General features: G+C 35.4%; 1 protein-coding gene across 1 annotated transcript in view; it reads left to right on the top strand.

Moving 5' to 3' along the window:
• Positions 1-722: 722 nt before the first annotated feature.
• The window catches only part of MYO3A (myosin IIIA), a 221,092-nt gene continuing 200,784 nt past the window's right edge, over positions 723-21,030 (top strand). The window contains exons 1-2 of the mRNA XM_035029490.1: positions 723-890; positions 3,755-3,889. Of these exons, the coding sequence (XP_034885381.1) occupies positions 723-890; positions 3,755-3,889 (303 nt within the window). The remainder of the gene's footprint in view (positions 891-3,754; positions 3,890-21,030) is intronic.

Genomic DNA, 21,030 nt, shown 5'->3' with positions numbered 1-21,030 from the left:
ATAAATAAATAAATAAATAAATAAATAAATAAATAAATAAATAAATAGAAAGAAACCACAGGCAGAAAGTGGGAGGGATTCATGTCTACCAAGACCCTTAAGCAAGAAAGAAATGACTTTAAAGGGTCCCGAGTGACTGGTTTGTAATGTCTGAGAGAAGAAAAGTTGAGACATGAGGTGAGGACATTAAGCAAGGGCCATACTTTAAAGGACCTGGTAGGTTGTGTTAAATTTCATCCTAAAAGCAATATGAGGAGACCCATTATTGGGTTTTACATAGAGGAGTGATAATAAGACACAGTCACTTCAAAATGTGGGATTTGCCTTGACGACATTGAGTTTTATCATCTTTAAGGTTAATTTAAATTTTTTTGATGCATTGTGTTAATATCTGAGTATAAAACAATATATCAAAGTGATTTAAATATGTGCCTCTTATTTTAATATGAAAAGAATGAAGAGCAATTAATATGGGACTATATTAAACATAGAAATAAAGCCCTGTTTACAAAGCATTATTGAACTCATATTAATCTCTTTGCAAAAAGAATTGAAATTAAAATTTTCTATAATTCTGAGTACATTTGGTTACTGCTGTATATTTTCCATCGTATCAGTGAAATGTTAGATAATTTCCCATGAGTTTGTTCGTGCCATTTAATATCCCCAATCAAATGTAGTTGAAACTGTACTTTTTCTCTCCAGTGATTGAAACTTGTGAGATGCTTCCATTAACTGGAAAAACAATCATCTTTGATAACTTTCCTGATCCTTCTGATACGTGGGAAATCACCGAAACGATTGGCAAAGGAACTTACGGGAAAGTTTTTAAAGTATTGAATAAGAAAAATGGCCAAAAAGCAGCAGTGAAAATTCTGGACCCAATTCATGTATGTCACATTGTTTTTCCTCTTTTCTGCTAATTAACTTTGTTTTTATTTGTACTAAACAGTTAAAAAGTCTGTAGCTAACTTGATTTATTTGTCACAGTGTCAATTGAAAATGTAAAAAAAAAGTCTATTTGTTAGGTTTTTGTTGTTTACATACTTAACATATACAATAGGGACCAATAAATATTTAATAATTGAACAAATACATAATACAAATAAGTAAATAAATAAATACAGCTCTTAATAGCTCAACAGTTGATTTTATGTTATTTTAAATTTCAAAAAATTGTAAGAACACAGACTCAGGGGTCTAGAAGTAATTCTCAAATGTCATCTTGGCCAGATCTCTTTTTCTTCCTGCATTTATTTAGGTTTCAGGAAGAATGTCTTTTAAGCTAACCCAGAAATATTTTATGTTAAATTATATTTCTTTCAGAGATGGGAAATTAATTTTCAGGTTTGCTGAAATGTTTCCAAAGCAGAAATGGTATTCACTTATAATCAGGGTGAGTTTCCTTGTGAAGAATTGAAATTGCATGTGTAGTCCTTATGGCCTCTTCAACTGATGCCCTAGTGGGGATCCTCTTTTGCTTTTTTTGGAATAGCAGTTGTGATAAGGGAACCTTCTAGGCTTTTTGTTTGTTTGTTTGTTTTGTTTTTTGGCCTTGAAGAGCATAAAGAAGTTGATGAGGTTCCTCCCTCCCCCCTTTTTTTTTCTGGGAATGAGAACTGGCTGTTTTGGAACATTTTCAGCTCTTGGGAAATATGTGTAGCTCTCCCACAGCACGTGGGTGAACCAGAATGAGCTCAGTGATCACATAATCCCCAAAGTTCTATTGAGAGCAGTTTCTCCAGTTACTTGGCTCTTGCACACATAATGGGATGGGACATGACAGAGATGTCGTGATGTGTTTGGGAAGGACGTGGGACTCCTGGTCCTTGTCATAGCTCTTACATTAACAAACTGTAGGACTCTGCAAAAGGTCTCCCGGTCTCCGTTTGTGCATCTTAGGATTTCTTTTTCTTATGCTTTCTTTTTTGATTGTTTATTTCTACTAAACCCATTATTAACTACAGCGTTTCATATTACTTTGAGCAGAGGAGAGGGAGAGTGGGGGTTTATTTTCAAGCAATATATTAGATACATTGGAAGGAAAAAAGAGAGAGAGACAACTATGTGCAGGCTTAACTGATGCTGACTGTTTTCATAATCCCCTATTGGGATTATCCCCTAATGGAAAGTTCTTACCGTTTTTGAAAAAGATTTTAATTGTTTATTTGAGAGAGAGAGAGCGAGCACGAATGGGGATTGAGGGTGGGGGGCGGGGCAGAGGGAGAAGTAGACACCCCACTAGCAGGAAGCCCGACGTGGGGCTCCATCCCAGGACCCTGAGATTATGACCTGAGCTGAAGGCAGATGCTTAGCCAGTTGAGTCACCCAGGCACCCCAGTTCTTACCATTTAAACTGAAGGCAGAGAGACACAAATTAAGCTGTACCAAAGTGACTGTACCTCTCTCCTCTGGTCTTTGCAAGTATGGGTTGGGGTTCGTGGTGGCAAGAGAAAGGGCTCCAGCTGGATCCCATGTCTGGCCCCATAACCAGCATGTCTCTCCCATTCCTCTACTTCTTAATGGAGAAGGACAAATGGATTATGGATACATATAGCCATTATTCGTTTATAATTTACTCCTGTTTCATATCCTATGAACCTTAAAAATCATGTTTTGTTCTATTGCTTTAATGAAATATATCAGTTTCATAACTATGGTGTGAAATTGGTTCTTTTGCTGGCTTTATTCTTGTCAGTACATGTATGTTTTTCTCAGAGTTATTTATTCCCCCTTCATTCATCATGTCACAAGCCAAATAAAAAAGATTTATAACCAAGAGATTATAATCTTAATAAAATAAATTTAAATGCATCCCAAGCATTTTACAGAGTGGCTTTTTTTTATTAAAAGAGTCTTACTATTATGAATTTTGATATAGTATGTTTCTATCTGAGAAAGGGATAAAATGAATGGGATTAGAAGGGAGGAGGCAGTGGACTTGCAGGCTAGTCCTGCATCTTACACTAACCAGCTCTGTGACCAACCTCTCTGAGCTTTAGCTTCTTTTTCTCAAATTGGATCTCTGGTCTAGAATTCTTTCTGGCTCTGTGATTACATGATTTTGTCATAAAACAACGTGGACACTAAATGTTACCGTAAAAACAGTATTCGAAGGCTTTGTCTTATTATTACTCTGAGTTGTTTCATGTATTGTGGTTTCTAAAAACATGACTAAGTAGTTTGTTGGCGTTTTTGTTGGCAGATGTAGCAACCTGTTCTACTTCTGGTGAATGAGCCTTTAGCTAACTAAGGCTGTATACCATCTTATGTATAACTTTATTTTACTTTTTTGGAAAGATAAGAATTTATTGCTTGTATGACTAGCTTTTGAAACCTTCTACATATCCTGTATTTCAAAGGAACAAAATGAGCCAGCTAAAAGTTTTTATTTCAAATCAATGGCTTTGCCACTGAAACAAAGTTAACACTACAAAGAAAGGAATATCCTCTGGAATCCTTCTTCATGTATGTTTCTTTCTAAGTGCATACAAAAATAGTCTTTTATTTGTCCCTTTTTAACTCAATGAAATTAACGTAATTAGAGATGTATTTGATTAGTGGGAAAATTACAATCTCTCCCCTTACATAATGGCCTGAGAAGTTTCAATACGTACTATTGAGCACATTAAAAGCCATTATTATAACCTTGCTTTGACAAAATTAAATTCTCTATTTGGTGATCTCTAATATGTCTCTTTGACATAATTCATGTTTTTCTCATGGTTTTCTTCCTATGACTTTTTGAAACCAGGATATCGATGAAGAGATTGAAGCAGAGTATAGCATCTTAAAGACGCTTTCCGACCACCCCAATGTCGTCAGATTCTACGGGATGTACTTTAAGAAGGATAAAATAAATGGAGACAAGCTGTGGTTGGTTCTTGAGGTAAGTGTTTCAACATTATTCTACATGTGGAAATTTACAGTGTGGTCTTGGAATGACTGAATGTTTATGTAACATTGACACCATGAAACCCTTCCTTTAGTATGTTCCTGACTGGTCACAGACTCAGCAGAATGTTGTGCCCCATTCTGGCCTTGTCCTTTTCAGACACATTAAGAAATTAAAGAAAAGCCAGGAAGACTATGAATGACTAAGAGGAAACATCTCCACAATAAAAGACTCAAGAAACAGGGATTCTTTGCCTTGCCGAAGAACAAGCTTAAAAGGGACTTCATTATAATATTGATTTATTCATCTGTATTTTGTGACAGAGGCTCTGTGCCAGGTGCTAGGGTATGAGAGAAAATTAATGTAAGTGAGGCTTCATTAGACAAAAATGGTAAGCTGTGATTTTTTTTTTTTTATGTCCTCATTGAATACTAATGTCATAAACTACAGAACCAGGTATTTACATTTATGGGGAGAAAACCATATCAGAAATGGTGTTGAATACTAAGTAAGTCACCCAAGGGAAGCTGTAGAGTCTCCTGAGAGTAGTTTTGGACAGTTCCCTCTGATGCAGGAATACATACGGGAAGGTGCCCTGTAACTGCCAGTCCTAGAAGAATGTAGTTTTTCTAATTTTCATTGGATATTATTAAAGTGAGGTAATCATTGATTCTGGTAAAATTCACAATTGTTTTTATAGTTGCTTTTATCAAACTCAGGACTAGTAAAACCTTCATTGGTTCACTGTAATAACATATATTTATTGTGTTCATTATTATTTTATTAGCATTTGATTATTGTATTTCTTTCAGAACATTCTGTTGATTTTTCTGCAGTGACACACATATAAGTTGTATTGTTTGCATACTTCATATTTTTTCTGTTGTGGTTTTTAAATGATTTTTTAACTGATTTTAAATGGCTGATCATTGTAGAAAATACTTGAAACTATAAAAAGAACCACTCTCAACATTTAACATACTTCCTTCATCTTTTTTTCTTGTATGTTTAAAATGATTGGCAGTATTTTTTATGAAGTTATCCTATTTTTTCACTCAATATAATTTCAGGTAGACTTAATCATTTTTAACCCTTTGCAAAATAAATACATTCACCTGGTTAACAAAAAGCAAGTAGAACCAAAAGGCTTGTAATACAGAGCAGTAGTAATATGGATCTGGTTATAGTACAGAACAGTAGTAATGTCGATCCAGTTATTATACAGGGCAGTAGTGATATAGATCCAGTTAGAGCAGTAGTCATGTCAATTCAGTTTAGCAGTGCCGCCTTGTCCTGAGCAGATCCGTGCTTTTGATGTGTATCTGGAAATGCATGGCTGAGTTTCTCTACTCTTTAATTTTGTAATCTGCGTTCTGAATTTTGGCAAGGTTGCTGATCGTGCTTCTAGAATCCTTCTCCACAGTGGAGTTCTGCCACGTATCAGACTGACCTCTCTGATATCTCTGCTGCTCACCCAAATGGAACCCACTGTTCCCTGAATCCCTTGGCCTCCCCCTTCCAAGCTCACTTCCCTGTTTTACACACTGTGCAATAGTATGTGCCTTCTTCTCATTATCCACTGCACTGATGCCACCAAATCCCGAGTCCCTTCAGTTTCTCTAGGGAATAAAACCTCCAGTCTCTTGCCTGGATATTTGTGTATGTGAGGACTGCTCAGACAGGCTCCCGGATGTTGATATTTTGTATGTGGGATAAGACGGTGTCGAGTCTTTTGATTAAAGACTTCCAAAGAGTCCCTTGTTTTCTGCCCCGCTCCTCCCCTCCCAGCTCCTGGGTTGATGTGCGGGGATAGCCACAAAATAGTTCTCACCTAGCGCTTTATTTTGTGGCTTTCTCTGCATTACCAAATCAGTGATCCTCACTCAGTCATCTGCTTCCCATATTGAAAACGTTTGTTGAAATCTCTTGTCTACTACTCTCCCTTTTTCTGTTCTCTTTTTTCTTGTGGTTCATACCTTTTGATTCCCTTACTAGCATTTTAATGGAGATTCATGAGTGAGAGGAAATACATTTATATGCTGAATTGGCCACCTTTAATTGAACCATAGAGCCTTTCAGAATTCTGAAATAGTATTTCAAGTACCCTTTCAGAATCTGAAACTGGTATTACATTATTTTATAGAAGTTTAAAAGTTTTTTTTAAAATAACCAGTTGTGTTCTTTAAAAATAGGCAGCATATTATGATTTGAGAATTACTTTGTTTTTCTCCATTAAGTTTAAGATTGCTTTATATTTGTAGTTAAACCACTATTAAAACAAAGCAAAACTTTTATTCATCTAAACTTGACTTTAAGTAATAGAATGTACATTATGAACTTAAAATATTTTGCTTTAAATAAATGGAGCATTTTCAAAGTTTGCTTTATGTTTGTGTTTGTGTATTTGAGATCTAATGCTGTGCTGATCCTTAAGATCTGTATCTTTATATCCTTTGAAACATTTTCTTTTTTTTTTTTATTTTTTTTTCTTAAGATTTTATTTATTTATTTGACAGAGAGAGACATAGTGAGAGAGAGCACAAGCAGGGGGAGTGGGAGAGGGAGAAGCAGGCTTCCCGCGGAGCAGGGAGCCCGATGTGGGGCTTGATCCCAGGACCCTGGGATCATGACCTGAGCCGAAGGCAGATGCTTAACGACTGAGCCACCCAGGCGCCCCTCCTTTGAAACATTTTCAATAATGCATCTTTAATTTTTTTTCCATATGGGATCATTGGTAGATTAACATTTGAATGGAGATTCAGGTAGGCCTAAATGGGCAAGGCTTCAAGGTATAGATCTTTGCCCAGAGTTTAAAAAAATTGAATGAGATCTCTCATTGTCTTTTATGCCTATCAAATCTGTATTCTAATCATACTGTCATTTCTCAGTCTTGTCACTTGAAATTAGGTGAGAGTTGGAGACACCTGAAATGTTCTTTTGTGAGAGCAGAAAAGATTGATTAAAAGGGTTTGGAACATCCAGTACAAGTAAAGCAGCTTCCTGATATAATGAATCAGTAGAGACTTAACAGCTTCTTTGAACTTTGTCCTTGTGTTTTATGATCAGATGGAGGAATTAGAAATATCCCTAAATGGCTTGAGAAAAAAAAAAAAAGCTGGTAGTTTATTAAAATGGTATTTCGGAAATCTGATCTATCTAAACTTACAATGTGGGGGAGAAAATAAAGGAAAGCAAGAAGTTGGCAAACTGTACATAAGATTGATTTACATATGTAAATTAGACTAATTATATACACACTGAAGTGGCTCGATGTACAATTACCTGATTTATAAACACGAATGGTGCAGGTCCTGCTGTAGAGGCACTTTCAGAAAATTGGCTTGTGGCATCAATACTTTATTCTACAAAATGACTGCTAATTATACCTCTTATTGTAAGAAAGCCCAAATAAATTATTTTGCGCCAGGATAGCCGAAGAGTGGCCAGAGAGAGGCTGTGATATTACCCAGAGTCATGCTAACGGTGCTGGGCTCCTGGCATGAATCTGCTTCGGGAAGGTGTGCCTGGCGGGGGGGGTGAGCGATCGGTGACACCACTCATTGTCAGCCTTGCACGTAGGGAGGCCATCCCAGCTTGGACATACTCTTGTTCGGTGACATTTCACTGTGAAAAACCATCTTATTTATACTTCAATCCAGAATTCAAACCCTAAGAAAAATAAGATTTACTCCACTCTGTGGGCCTCTTTTCTCCATTATTTAGTTGTGATTCTTGAATTATTCCTTTTGGTTTGATATAGTTTTTCTCTTTCCTGTATTTTCCCTTTGTACTTCCTTTTCATTTTGTTTTAAGTTTTTGAGCATGAATAATATACAGAGCCCTGCTGGGGAATTATTTCCTTCTCAGTTCTGTATGTTCACTTTCAGACGGGCTAATTATTACCCAGATTTAGGAAAAGAGCACTAGTGCTAACCCTCTGAAATTCCAGTTGCCTATTTGAAATGAAACTGTCTAGTAACAGATGGGGTAGAAAGGTTTCTGCTGTGGGAACCGATAGCATGTCTATGGGGATTTTTATTGTCACTTTTAGTATTTTAGGTTTTTCTAATGATGTAGGCATAAAGGGAGAACCTAATACCTTTTTTTACTTATGCCCCATTTTAAAATATCATACATATATTCATTTCTACTTATTGTTATCATATTTCTTGACTGACCTGCTTAGTAAAATGTAGATACCTCTTTTGGCTTTGTGCTTCCTTTAATTGCTAGTGTCTGTTCTTGAGGGTCAGTAGCAAGGATGGAGAGGGCCAGGGAGGTGTGAGTCGGTCAGGTTTCTGCCTATGTTCCCAGGGGACTAAAAACGAAAAGTCAAAATTGAGTTAAATCAGTCTGGTATTTAGCATTTGCTACTGATGAACATGAAGGAAACTGAGATTTAACGATAATTTTTCCCTTCTTGGTTGGATGAACAGCCACGTTTTAAGGATGTAAGGAATCTAGTCTTCTGTCCCAGGGCTCTTTGCTTAGTGTGCCCTCCACTATAATGGAGTCAAAATTCAGAGTTGGGACATCTTTCTATTAAGAGACCCCCTTCCCATCCCATTTTAGCTATAATCTCTCCTTTCATGGTGGTGCTACAGATTGCATTCTGTGATTTAGCTGAATCGGTCCTCATTTGTTCATTCTTCATAGTGACATTGCTTTCTCTCATTGCTTTCCAATCATAGCAGTTTTTCTCTTTAACATTATATCCCTTTCAAGAGATCAAAGACTAGAAATTACAGGTAGTATTTGGAAGCACAAAAATTCAGTAAATCGTTGTAAAGGCACATTTCAGGTAAACGAAGTGGTTTTCATAGATACTAAATACCACTTTGATTCTCATGCGTTATTGGCTCTTCTCTTTTTATACTTACATCCAGTAAGTAAAGTAAAACCTGGCATGAGGAAAGGAAGCATAGGATGATAGAAAGAACATGAGTCACCACGAACAAGTGGTTTTTAGTTGCTCAGTTAACCCTTTAATGTTACTGTGCTGGAGACAACATGTATCAGATGGGGCCACTGCAGGTTTGTATGTGGCGGGGAGGGGCCAGGGGAAGCAGGGCAGGAGTGGGAAGCTAGGCTGAGTTGCCCTAATAGCACAACATTGTTCCTTCCTTCCTTTAGCTGTGCAAAATTGCAGTGGAGTAGCTGGCTGACATGATGATTCCTTTCATGTTCTTAGGGCTGAAACAACCCTTCCAGGTCTCCTATAAAAGGCTGTTATTTGGTGTACTTGCAAAGAACAGACAGCAAATTACCTAGAGTCGTTTCATTTTATTTTTTTTATTTAAAGGGCAAGATGGAAAAAGCAGTCTAAATGTACTTCTTCATACTCTTCTAATGCAGGAATTATATAAATAATAAATATGATGCTTGTATGTCTTTCTTCCCTAATAGGACTCCAGTGATTGCAAAAACATCTGCTCTCTGAGTGTGACTAAAATTTATAGTATTATTTCAGGGGGAAGAAAATATGAGGTCACCAGAGATATTTTGCCATTTGGCAAATCAGTATATTTTTACCATCCACATTAAAATATTTCTGCTAAGTTTTTTTCTTTTTCTTTTTTTTTATCTTGTTTTTTTAACATTACCAATGTTTTAGGGCATTTTTTCCAAGAATTTTGAAACCTTTTAGGGTGAGGGAATTGTTTTATATCCTGATTTATTGGTTACATGATTGTATACAAGTTACCAAACAACATCAAACTGCATACTTAAATGAATTTGTCAATTACATTATGTGTCAATGATAACTACTTCTAGCTTACACATTAGAAAAATAATGTGAAAATTCATGTTAGAAACTACCCATTAGGAAACATCTATTAGGTGATAATGCCATTCTCATTAATATTTTATCAGTATTTTATTGGAATGCAGAATTTGGTACATTATTTTATTGAAATTAATCAGACATCCACACTTTGAAGAGATGCTTTCTAGACCATGTGAACAGATGGCCTTCTGTCATTTCGTATGTGTGTATGTGTGTGTGTGTAAGTGTACAGAACTTGCTTTTTCATACAGTCATTTGTTAATTCCATAGATACTCTTGTTACTTTGCACCAGGCCCAAGTTAGAATGATCTATATCTATTAGCGCCCCTTTCTCTTTTGGTAGGTTTGGGGCATCCAATAGAGAACCAGAAAAACTGTCATCATGGTGCTTATAGCCTAATGTTGGAGAAAGAAAATGTAGAGCTAAGTAAACTAATTAAATAATTATACATTTTTGTTAGTGCTATGAAGAATATAAATGAGATGTTAATAATGAAAGAGAAGACCTTTTATGAAAAGAGACGTCAAAGAAAGCCTACTTGAGTAGGTAACATTTTAATCTGCCACCTGAGAAAAAAAGGACAGTTTGGGTACTTTTATTTTTTAATATTTTCTCCAATACTCTGATGATAAGAATCACCTTCATCTCAAAGCAAAAACTCTGAGAATGAGCTCTTGGTAACTGTTTTTTATAACAAGTACTAAAGTGATTCTTATCAAAAGAAAGTTCAGAAAACACTGTCAGGGGTTCTCAAATTTCAGTGTACATAAAAGTAATCCTGGGCTTCTTCTTCTGGCCATGATAGTAACTTCTGCTGTTCTGTTTTTATACCACAAATAACTAGAAAACTGAATAAAATATATTTTTATATACAAAACACTTTACAAACATTGGAAAAGAGCTTAGGACTATGACATTGATAAAGGAAATAAATAAGGGGAGCTCTACAATCACTTCAGCTTTATCCTTGGAGGAAATTTCCAGACCACAGGCACAAGGAGGGCATTCCCACGGAGGTCACCACAATCTTGCTGAACTGAAAAGACTGGAAAAGCAGATGTGGCTGAGATTTGCAGAGAAGAGATAATAAGCAGAAAGAAAGCTTCAGAAATCTTCATAGGGGTATTTGTTGAGAAACCAAGCTGGATATATATGGAGCAAGATTTCAGGTAGTTGGGCAAAGAATCAGGAAAAGAATTGCTGAAAAGTTGTAACCTGAACAACTACCAGAGTTTGTGCAGGGTTGAGAGATGCTTGAGTTCTGACCAACCAAAATGGAGAAACTTTGTTGAACACCTGAGGCATTTAGTAAAGCCCCTTGAAAGGTTATGCAGTAGAGGAAGGACTATACTAGCCCTAGAATAAGAGCTACCCTAGGCACACCCATAAAAAATTCAAAAACAAGGCTTGAAATGTTCACATTTGTCCATAAATAAACAGTATGCCAGAACAAAATTCAACATTCATTAATGGAAGACAGCAGAATCCAGGAATTCAAATATGAAATTAATAGTGTCTAGCATCCAGCAAAAAATTACTAGATATGTAAAGAAGCAGGGAACTGTGATCCATTATCAGAAGAAAAATCAGTCAGACCCAGAAATAATGAAGGTGATGGAATTAGCAGGTAAGAACTTTCAAACAGATATTACAAATATGTTCAAGAATTTCAAGGAAAACCTGAATGTAACATTGAAAGAAATGGAAACTATAGAAAAGAACTGAACATAATTTCTAGAACTGAAAAATATATCAGTAGTGAAAAATATATAATACTGTGTTTAACAGCAGATTAGAAGTAAAGTGTATAGAAGTGAAGATCAGTGAATTTGAAGACAGGAAAATAGAAGCTGTCCAGATGAAGCAGAAAGAAAAAAAGAAAGGGGGAGATAAAAAGCCTCTGTGACCTATGGGACATTACCTAGTATTCTAACCTACATGTAATTGCAGTCTGAAAATGGGTGAGTGTTGGGGGAGGTAATGGCTGAAATCTTTCTGAATTTTGTGAACACAAAAGCTGCAGATATAAGAAGCCCAGATTCTCCCATGTAGGATAAACAAAGAAAACCACGTGAAGATATGCCATAATCAAGATATCAAACACTCAAAATGAAAAAAATATTTAAAGGCACCAAGACGAAAAAAGACACATTGCATGTAGGAGTCAAAGATAAGAGTGGTCACTGACAACCAGTGCAATGGAATGATATCTTTAAAGCAATGGGAAAAAAAGTGCTCTCAACAATTCTGTGTACAGTGTAAATGTTATTCATAAATGAAGGCAAAATAAAGAGACATTTTCATCAAAGAAAAAGAATTTACCACCAGAGACATGCACTATAGAAAATGTCAAAGAAAGTCTTTCAGGCCAAAGGAAAATGATTTCAAATAGAAACTCAGAGGGGTGCCTGCATGGCTCAGTTGGCTTAGCATCTGCCTTTGACTCAGGTCATGATCCCAGGGTCCTGGGATCGAGCCCTGCTTCGGTCTCCCTGCTCAGCAGAGAGTCTGCTTCTCCCTCTCCCTCTGCCCCTCCCCCACCCCACCCCCAATCGTGCTCTCTCTCCCTCCCTCTCTCTCTCAAATAAATAAATAAAATCTTTAAAAAGAGATGGAAACTCAGACCTACAAAAAGAAAAGAAAAATACCATTAGTGGTAAATATAAGGATAAATAAGAAACTTTTTATTTTGTATTTAAAAAAAATATTTTCAATAATATTATTTTAATTATTTTTAAAAGAAAAATCATGACTTAAAGCCACAATTATAGCTATATATTTTGGGGGTTTTAGCATGTAAAACTAAAATGTGTGGCAAAAATGGCAGAGACAGGAGAGGAAAAATGGAAATATACAGTTTTAAGAGTTTTACGTTACATGTGAAACGGTGTAATATTATTTTAAGGTAGACTGGTTAAGTTAAAGATGCATACTGGAAGCACTAAAGCAACCATTAAAAAAAATAAAATGAATAAGTATAGCTAATAAGCCAATAGAGGATAAAAATGGAATACTACAAATATTCAAACCAGAGAAAGTGGGAAAAAAGGTAAAGAAAATTAAAAAAAACAGAAAAAATAGGAAATAAATAGCAAGATGGTAGATTTAAGCCTAAACTTATTTATAATTACATTAAATGGAAATAGCCTAAACTCTACATTTCAAAGGCAGAAATGGTCAAATTGGATAAAAAGCAAGACCAAATACAAACACACTTGAAGTATATAGCGAGAGATAGGAAGGGATGATAGATAAGTTAAAAGCAAAAAGAAGGGGAAATGTACTTGAGCTTTAATATGTACTCAATAACAAAGCTTTAAAATACATAAAGCAGAAACTAGTACAATAGAAAAAATAAATAGACATATTCACAATGTTAAGATTTCTTTTTCTTTGTTTGTTTGTTTCTTTCTTTTTCTTTCTTTCTTTCTTCCTGAGAAGAAGAGAGAGAGCACACAGAGGGAGAGGGAGAGGAAGAAGCAGACTCCATGCCGAGCAGGGAGACCAGTATATTCACAACTTTAAATGGAAAATTCAACATTCTTTCCCCAGTAATTTAAAGAATAAGTAGAAAATCAGTATGAACATAGAAGACTTGGGTATTCTGGACTATGAAACAAATCTCAACAAATTTAAAAATAGTGAACTCATGACAAGTATATTGCCTGACCATAAGAGAATTAAATTAAAAATAAAGATACCAGGAAAAACTCCCAAATATTTGGAAATTAGACCATGTACTTCAAAAGTAACCCTTAGCTCAAAGAGGAAATTTTTTTTTTTAAAGATTTTATTTATTTATTTGAGAGAGAGAATGAGAGAGAGAGAGAGAGCATGAGAGGGGGAGGGTCAGAGGGAGAAGCAGACTCCCTGCTGAGCAGGGAGCCCGATGCGGGACTCGATCCCGGGACTCCAGGATCATGACCTGAGCCGAAGGCAGTCGCTTAACCAACTGAGCCACCCAGGCGCCCTCAAAGAGGAAATTTTAAGAAAAATGAGAAAATAGTTTGAAATGGTAATGGAAACATGACATATCAAAGTTCTGAGATGCAGTTAGGCAGTGCCTAGATGGACATTTATACTTCCTTTCAATGCTTATTTTAGAAAAGAAGAAACGTTCAATACCAGTTTTGTAAGATTTTTGCCTTAAGATGCTAATAAAATCAAAACAAATTAAATCCAATGGAAACTGAAGAAAATAAATAATGAAGATGATAGTAGGAATCAGTTAAATAGAAAATGAACAAAAACAATAGAGAAAATGAAAGCAAAACTTGGTTCTTTGAAAGTCATTAATAAACTTGATAAATCTCTCTGGATGGATCCAGAAAAAAATGATAACATACAAATTGCCAATATTAGAGATCAGATAGGGAAATCACTATTAAATCTATAGACATTAGCATAATAGTAATGAAATACAATGAACAACTTTATATTTTTTAAAGGTTTTTTTATTTATTCATATATTAGAGACAGAGAGTGTGCAAGCAGGGTCGGGGGCGGGGGAGAAGAAAGGAGAGAGAATCTGAAACAGACTCCACACTAAGCACAGAGCCTGATGCAGGGCTCCACCTCATGACCACAAGATCATGACCTGAGCTGAAATGAAGAATCACGCTTAACCGACTGAGCCACTGAAGCACCTCATGAACTTTATATTAATAAGTTTGGCAACTGATTATCTGATGTTGTTCTTGAAAGACACAAACTATGGGGTGCCTGGGTGGCTCAGTTGGTTAAGCGACTGCCTTCGGCTCGGGTCATGATCCTGGAGTCCCGGGATCGAATCCCACATCGGGCTTCCTGCTCAGCAGGGAGTCTGCTTCTCCCTCTGACCATCTCCCCTCTCATGCTCTCTCTATCTCATTCTCTCTCTCAAATAAATAAATAAAATCTTAAAAAAAAAAAAAGACACAAACTATAAAACTGACATGAGAAGTAGAAAACGAAAATAGCTTTATATTGATAAAAGAAACTTAATTCATAATTAAAACCCTTCCCATAAAGAGGAATACCAGGCCCAGTTTCTTCACTGGTAAATTCTATCAAATATTTATACCAACTAAATTCCAGAGAGATATAGAAATTATTATTCCTGTATAATTCTATTCCATCTTCCTTGTTTTTACAACTATTCTTGTTATACATTTCACATAAATGGTACAATAATTTTTATAACTACTATATATAATTTTATGTATTTTGACAAAGTTGAGAGAGGAAAGGACAGCCAGTATATCATCGTAGAATTTTTTATATTAACTTTCTTACTTAACATTTCCAGTTCTCTTCATTTCTTCCTGTGAATTCCAGTTACCATCTGGTGTCATCACATCAATCCAGCTTTGTTCTAGCCCACTTCTTTTGTGCTGTTATTGTCAAACATATTACATTTCTATATACTATAGACCCAACAATACAATTATGTACATATTGTTTTATAGAATTGCTTTTTAAATCAGTTAAGAAAAAAAAATATGCATGTATATTGTCTTTTATGATAAAATAAGTACCTTTACTGATGTTCTTTATTTTCTCATGTGGTTTCAAATAACTATTGGGGATGACTTGCTTTAATCCTAAAGAACTTTCTTTAGTATTTCTTATAAGTTGGATCTACTAGCAACAAATTGTCTCAGTTTTGTTTACCTAGCAATATATTAATTTCCTCCTTAATTTTGAAGATTGTCTTGCCGGATATAAGACTCTTGGTGGGCAGTTGTTTTTTTGTTTTTTGTTTTTTGTTTTGTTTTTGTTTTTGTTTTTATTGAGCACCTTGAATATATCATCCTTCTTCCTTCTGGCCTCAGTAGTTCCTGATGAGAAGTCAGCAGTTCATCTTATTAGGGTTCTTTTTCCCATAACAATTCATTTTCTCCTGCTATTTTCAAGATTTTCTTTTTTTATTTTATATGACTATGGATCTCTATTCTACTTGAGTTCATTGAGCTTCTTAGATGTATAGATTAATATTTTTTATCAAATTTGGGAAGATTCAGCTATTTTTTCTAACAAGATTTTTTTTCTGCTCCTTATTCTCTCCTTTCTTCTGGTACACCCATACATTTATCTCAGTATGCATACATTTCCCTGAAACTGTTCATTTATCTTCATTTTTTCTTCTCTCATATTTCATAATCTCTATCAATCTATCTTCAAGTTTGTGGGTTCTTTCTTCTGCCACTTCAAATCTACTGGTGAGCCCCTCTGTTGAATTTTTCATTTACATTACTGTAATACAATTTTCTACTCCAGAATTTTCATTTGGTTCTTTTTTTATGAGTTCCATCTGTTTATTGATATTCTTTATTTGAAGAGACATTACTATCATACCATTCCTCACTTCTTAAAGCATGATTTCCTTTAATCCTCTGAATTTCTGCTTTGAAGTCTCTGTCTACTAAGTTCATCATCTGGGCTCTCTTATGGGTGGTTTCTGTTGCCTGCTCTTTCTCGTGTATATGAGTGACACTTTTCTGTTTCTTTACATATCATAATTTTTTTTTTGGTTGGAAACTGGACATTCTATCATATATTTAATGTCTTACAGGAATTCTAGATATCGCTAAGGGGAAGCTTATTTTTTGTTTGTTTATTTGCTAGTTTGTTCAGTAACTTGGCTTATCATGGTATGAAGCCTCTGATGTTGCTCCTCAGAGGGCGCAGCCTTGGGCATGTGCAGTCACCCTCAGATGGGAGTAGTGTTAACAGTGCCTTCCTCCTCTCCTTCCCTGATCTTTCTATTAAGCTTTCTGTCTCTATGGTGAGCACTCAGTTATTAGCCAGCTGATTCTTCTATTGTTTTCAACAATGTGCTAGGGCAAAAATTGCTTCCCAGTCTGATCTAATGAATTCAGGCCTCTGTGCCTCGCCTTTTTGAGGCGAGTCCTTTAAGATTCTTCTGACCCCAAGAGAGTTATTTTTAGTTGTTTCTTTCCTTGAATCTCTCTGCTAAGCTAGCTTGTCTGTGGTTACCTTCTTGTTCCCATGGAGTTACCTGCCTCCTTGTAATTACCAAAGCCACCACTGTTTTCAAGAATACTCTTAGGCTTGATCTTCCCCACCCTCTCTCTCAAATGTCAGGTCCAGCCTTGGAACTCCCTGTTTTTGTGGCCTGCCTCTCTCCCTGGGCAAAATATCTGAGCCACTGTTCTGGAGCTGGCTGCCTGTCTTGGACAGTGGCCCACATCATCCTGTTTTAGAAGCAGCACTGTGGACCAGAGAGGTGGACTCTGGTCTTCTCAGCCAGCTTTGCAGCACAGAGTTGGGTAAGGGGTGAGAAATGCTGGTGGTCTTCCCCTCCCAAAAAAGATACTGTGGACCTTCAATGGGAGCTGGTGGGAGGGGAACCCTATCTTCTTGGTAAGGTTCACCCAGAGTAGAGATTTTGTCACTTTGCCCTGGTTGGGGGTGAGGACAGCAGGGTGGTTCAGTTGCCACAGAATCTTGCTGTTCTTACCAAGATTTAGTTATGTTCTCAAATGTTTCTCCATTTCCTATATGTCCTTACAACAATTTCCAAAGACATTAAATGGGTGTTTATTTTTTAATTTTTACCAGTTATGGTCGTTTCGTGGGGGAATAGGTCCACAGAGTTCTTCACACCTCCATTCTGGGGAACAAAAAGAATCTTCCTATGAAATCTTTAAGAAAGAAACAGAGTCTTGTTGATTCATCTATGAGGCCAACAATATACTGACAAAAGAAGGTGAAGATATTACAAGAAAAGAAAACTATATTCTAACATTCCACATGAACATATATGTAAACATCCTTCATAAAATATTAACAAATTCAGTAACATATATAAAAATGTTAATATATTATGACTGAATGGGATTTGTCCCTGGCATGCAAGTTTACTAAAACATTAAAAAAAATTAAAGTTCTCTGCATCACAATTCACTGCATTAACAGAATCAAAGAAAAAAAATCATGAAAAACGTGTGCCAAAATTCAATACCCCTTTGTGATAAAACAGTCTCAGGCACACTAGGAATAGATGGAAAGTGCATCCACCCAAATTTTTAAGAAGTAAGTAAAAAGCTTGGAGTCTTCACCAAAGCATATATATAAAATATGTTCAATATCTTTGGTAAAATTTAAATCAAAACCACAATCACCATAGTATGCACCCACTAAAATGACTAAAATTACAGACTAATAAAACCGAATATTGGTGGATTGTGGGGCACATTGAACTCTTGCATGTTGCTCAGGCAGCTTGAAATGGTGCAGCTACTTTGCAAACAGTACAACGGTGTCTTCTAACGTTACACATAAACTTACCATACGATCCAGGTTTCACCTGCAGGCATTCACGAAGATTGGTTTCTACAAAAAGATTCAAACATGAATGTTGATGAGCAAAGTAAAAACTAGAACGAGTATTAGAAATTATGAGTTTCTGCTTTTGTGGCGTCCCACAGAATATGGTCTTAAGACTATATGGCCTTGGAGCATTCCCAGAATAAATGAAAAACAATTGAAGTCACAAAGACTTGCCCGATGTCTTGTTAAAAAGCTGTAGTTATTAATATGATGGATATTGTTGCAGGAAAAGCCAGAAAGATGAATGCAATGAATAAAGAATCCAGAAACAGATCCATAATGAAAAAAAATAGAAAAATAACAAAAGTCAGAAATGCCAATTATAGAAATTAGTAGTCTTCTTTCAGAAATTTGAGTAAAAATATATGCTCTCCAAACACAATGTAGACAGAATGCATTTAGAAAACTTATAAAGGCTGTCTTTGGAAGTTAGTTGTGATGGTCTGTTTATAGAATCTCATCCCTTTTGATTTAGATTGTTTTTTAAAATGTTTGACTATAGCCTGATTAGAGAATTCATTTTTAGTGGTGCTCTGTTATTAGTATAACTCTGGTTTAAGAAAATTATACTTCAATTTTGTTCGATTAAAGAACACTAATGACATTGTGTTGCAAAATTATACTTAAGGGTTTTTCAGTCCCCCATTACAAATCCCCATTTTAGTTTATGTTGGCAATTTAAGAATTGCATAGGCTCAGTATGACATAATTCATTCATCTGGATGCAATTATTTTTAAAGGAAAACCTAAGGTCAATCTCATTTTTAATGATCTATTGCCTAATTCAGAAACATCTGCATTTCATCTTACATATTTTAATACTTCATGATCATTTAAAAACAAATATACACTTAAATTTAACATTTATTATTTTTACTTTTCTTTATATGAAAGAAAGGCATTTTATGCAAGTTGAGCAAAAGCATATTTCATCTAAGAGCATATTTGAAATTTCACTAATTCTAAATGAGGGTTTTGAGAATTCATGGTGCTTTTTCATTTTGAGCATCTTTAGGAATAGTTAAACCACAAATTAATTTGTGGTTTATTGACATTTGGCACCTATAGTCTGTTTCATAATTTCCATGTTTGTTACATTTGCCCTCTTTCCCCAGTGGGCTTTCATTTCAACCTAGTTTCTTAAACTTTCATTCAGAAGACTCTTTTCTATCCTAGAAACTAAACCACTCTTTCTGCTTCAGAAGGCAGCTAAAGAAACAAACTTTGCTATTCTCTGTACGGAACCTGTGTAGAAGGCATTGGGCAGGGTCCAAGAAGAGGGAACTGTTTACATCTTCAGTTCCTCCTGGTCAAGGCCCACACGAAGCCCGACCCGGTAATTTCCCCTAACAGCAGACACAACCATAGTCAAACAGAGCAACCAGCATACATTCAATGAGGGGGAGGATTTTCAATTTAAGAATATTTCATCATTTAAAAAAAAAAGAATATTTCATCATTTGTGATTTTCTCCGTCATTAACCTCTTAAAAAACTAGAATATTTGGAGGCAGTTTTTTTTCTTCAGCATAAGTAATCAAAAAAAATGAATCAATGAGTAAGTGGATAAAATGTATGTGTCTCAAGCTATGTAAAATGGGAATTTTATGACTTCAAAGGGCAAGCATCTAGATTTACACAGACTCTAACTTTTGGAGCTATAAATACTAGAAGATAAAAAATTTTAGGTACATATTCTTTACAAAGTAAGTGCACAAAAGAAAAAGGCATTTTCCCCTTTTTCTTTGTTCCCCACCTTAACACTACTCCCAGATAGAGAATGAGACCTCCTGCTAAAAATATCACACAGCAGAATCTCTGTATTTGGGGGAAGTTCTGTCTCTGATTTCATTGATGCTATCCATCCCTTTGCAATTTTATGTTGTTTTGTTGTTTCTTTTCTTCCTGGTTTCTAAACAGGAGTTATTTTTGGTCTTTGTACTTTAGTCTCTCTTTCCCCATGACGGTAGTGTTTAGGGCCTTGGGAAGGTGAGGCCCAGATGAATACTGAAAGCAGACTAGATGCTCCCAAGGAAGGGTGCTGATTGGAGGTCCATGCCAGGCAGAGGTAAAGGGCAGTTCTGTCCCTCATCAAGAAGACTTCAAGACTCTCAACTTGATACCTCAATATGGTCATCAATTTGATGACAATTTGATGGTCATCAAAATGACCATCAATAGCTGTCATAGGGTCACACATGTAATAGGCACCAAATATTTTTAGTTCAAGTGTACTCTCTAACCAGGCACTAATTATTTAATGAAACCCTGGAAAATCAGTGATGGTCTGCAACTGGTTAAATTGGGCTTGGATTTTTAATGAAACCTAAGTATCAGAAACTAGACATTTTAAAATCCACAAGTCTTTGGATATTTAGTTTAAATAACACTTCTGACAACAAGTTGCACATATATTATTAACAATCACGATATATAGCAAACAGTACAGTAAAAGATATAAAAGGAAATAAGACCTCTGTTATTTCAAGTGTACATTCTGGAAGTAAAATGTGAATATCTGATTTTCATAATTTATTTATTCTATTTATTTTATTCCTTCCATATATTAAACTCAAATAATGTTTTGGAGTTTTATTTTTCTTTTTGATCCATAATTTGAGGATTTTTAGTGGGCTTTTAAAATCCTCCCCACTTTGGAAGTTTTCTTTGTTTTCGTTTTTTTTCTTTTTAACTTTTAGTCTTTAATTGGTCATTGGTCACTTTTTTTTAACTTTTGGTCATTCTATATTCATATTGTTAAAAGTTTCAACCAATAAATGGTCACTCTTTTTCAAATGTCTTATGAAACAATTACATTATTGAAACCCTTTATTTATTGTGTTATTCAAATTACTTATAGCTCTATCTTTGAGAAGCTGATTCTGAATTTCATCTAGAAGAGTAAATGTGCGGGAAGAGCCTAGAAATTTTTGGAAAGACAATAAGAGATGAATTCTTTTATTTGATAAACCAACTTTTAAGCTACAGGCTTTAAAACAAGTTGATACTTGA

Source organism: Mirounga leonina, unplaced genomic scaffold, assembly GCF_011800145.1.
Source record: "Mirounga leonina isolate KUSES-001 unplaced genomic scaffold, KU_Mleo_1.0 Mir_242, whole genome shotgun sequence".
NCBI lineage: Eukaryota > Metazoa > Chordata > Mammalia > Carnivora > Phocidae > Mirounga > Mirounga leonina.
The sequence above is the reverse complement of the archived record's forward strand: the minus strand, read 5'-3'. Positions and strand labels throughout refer to the sequence as shown.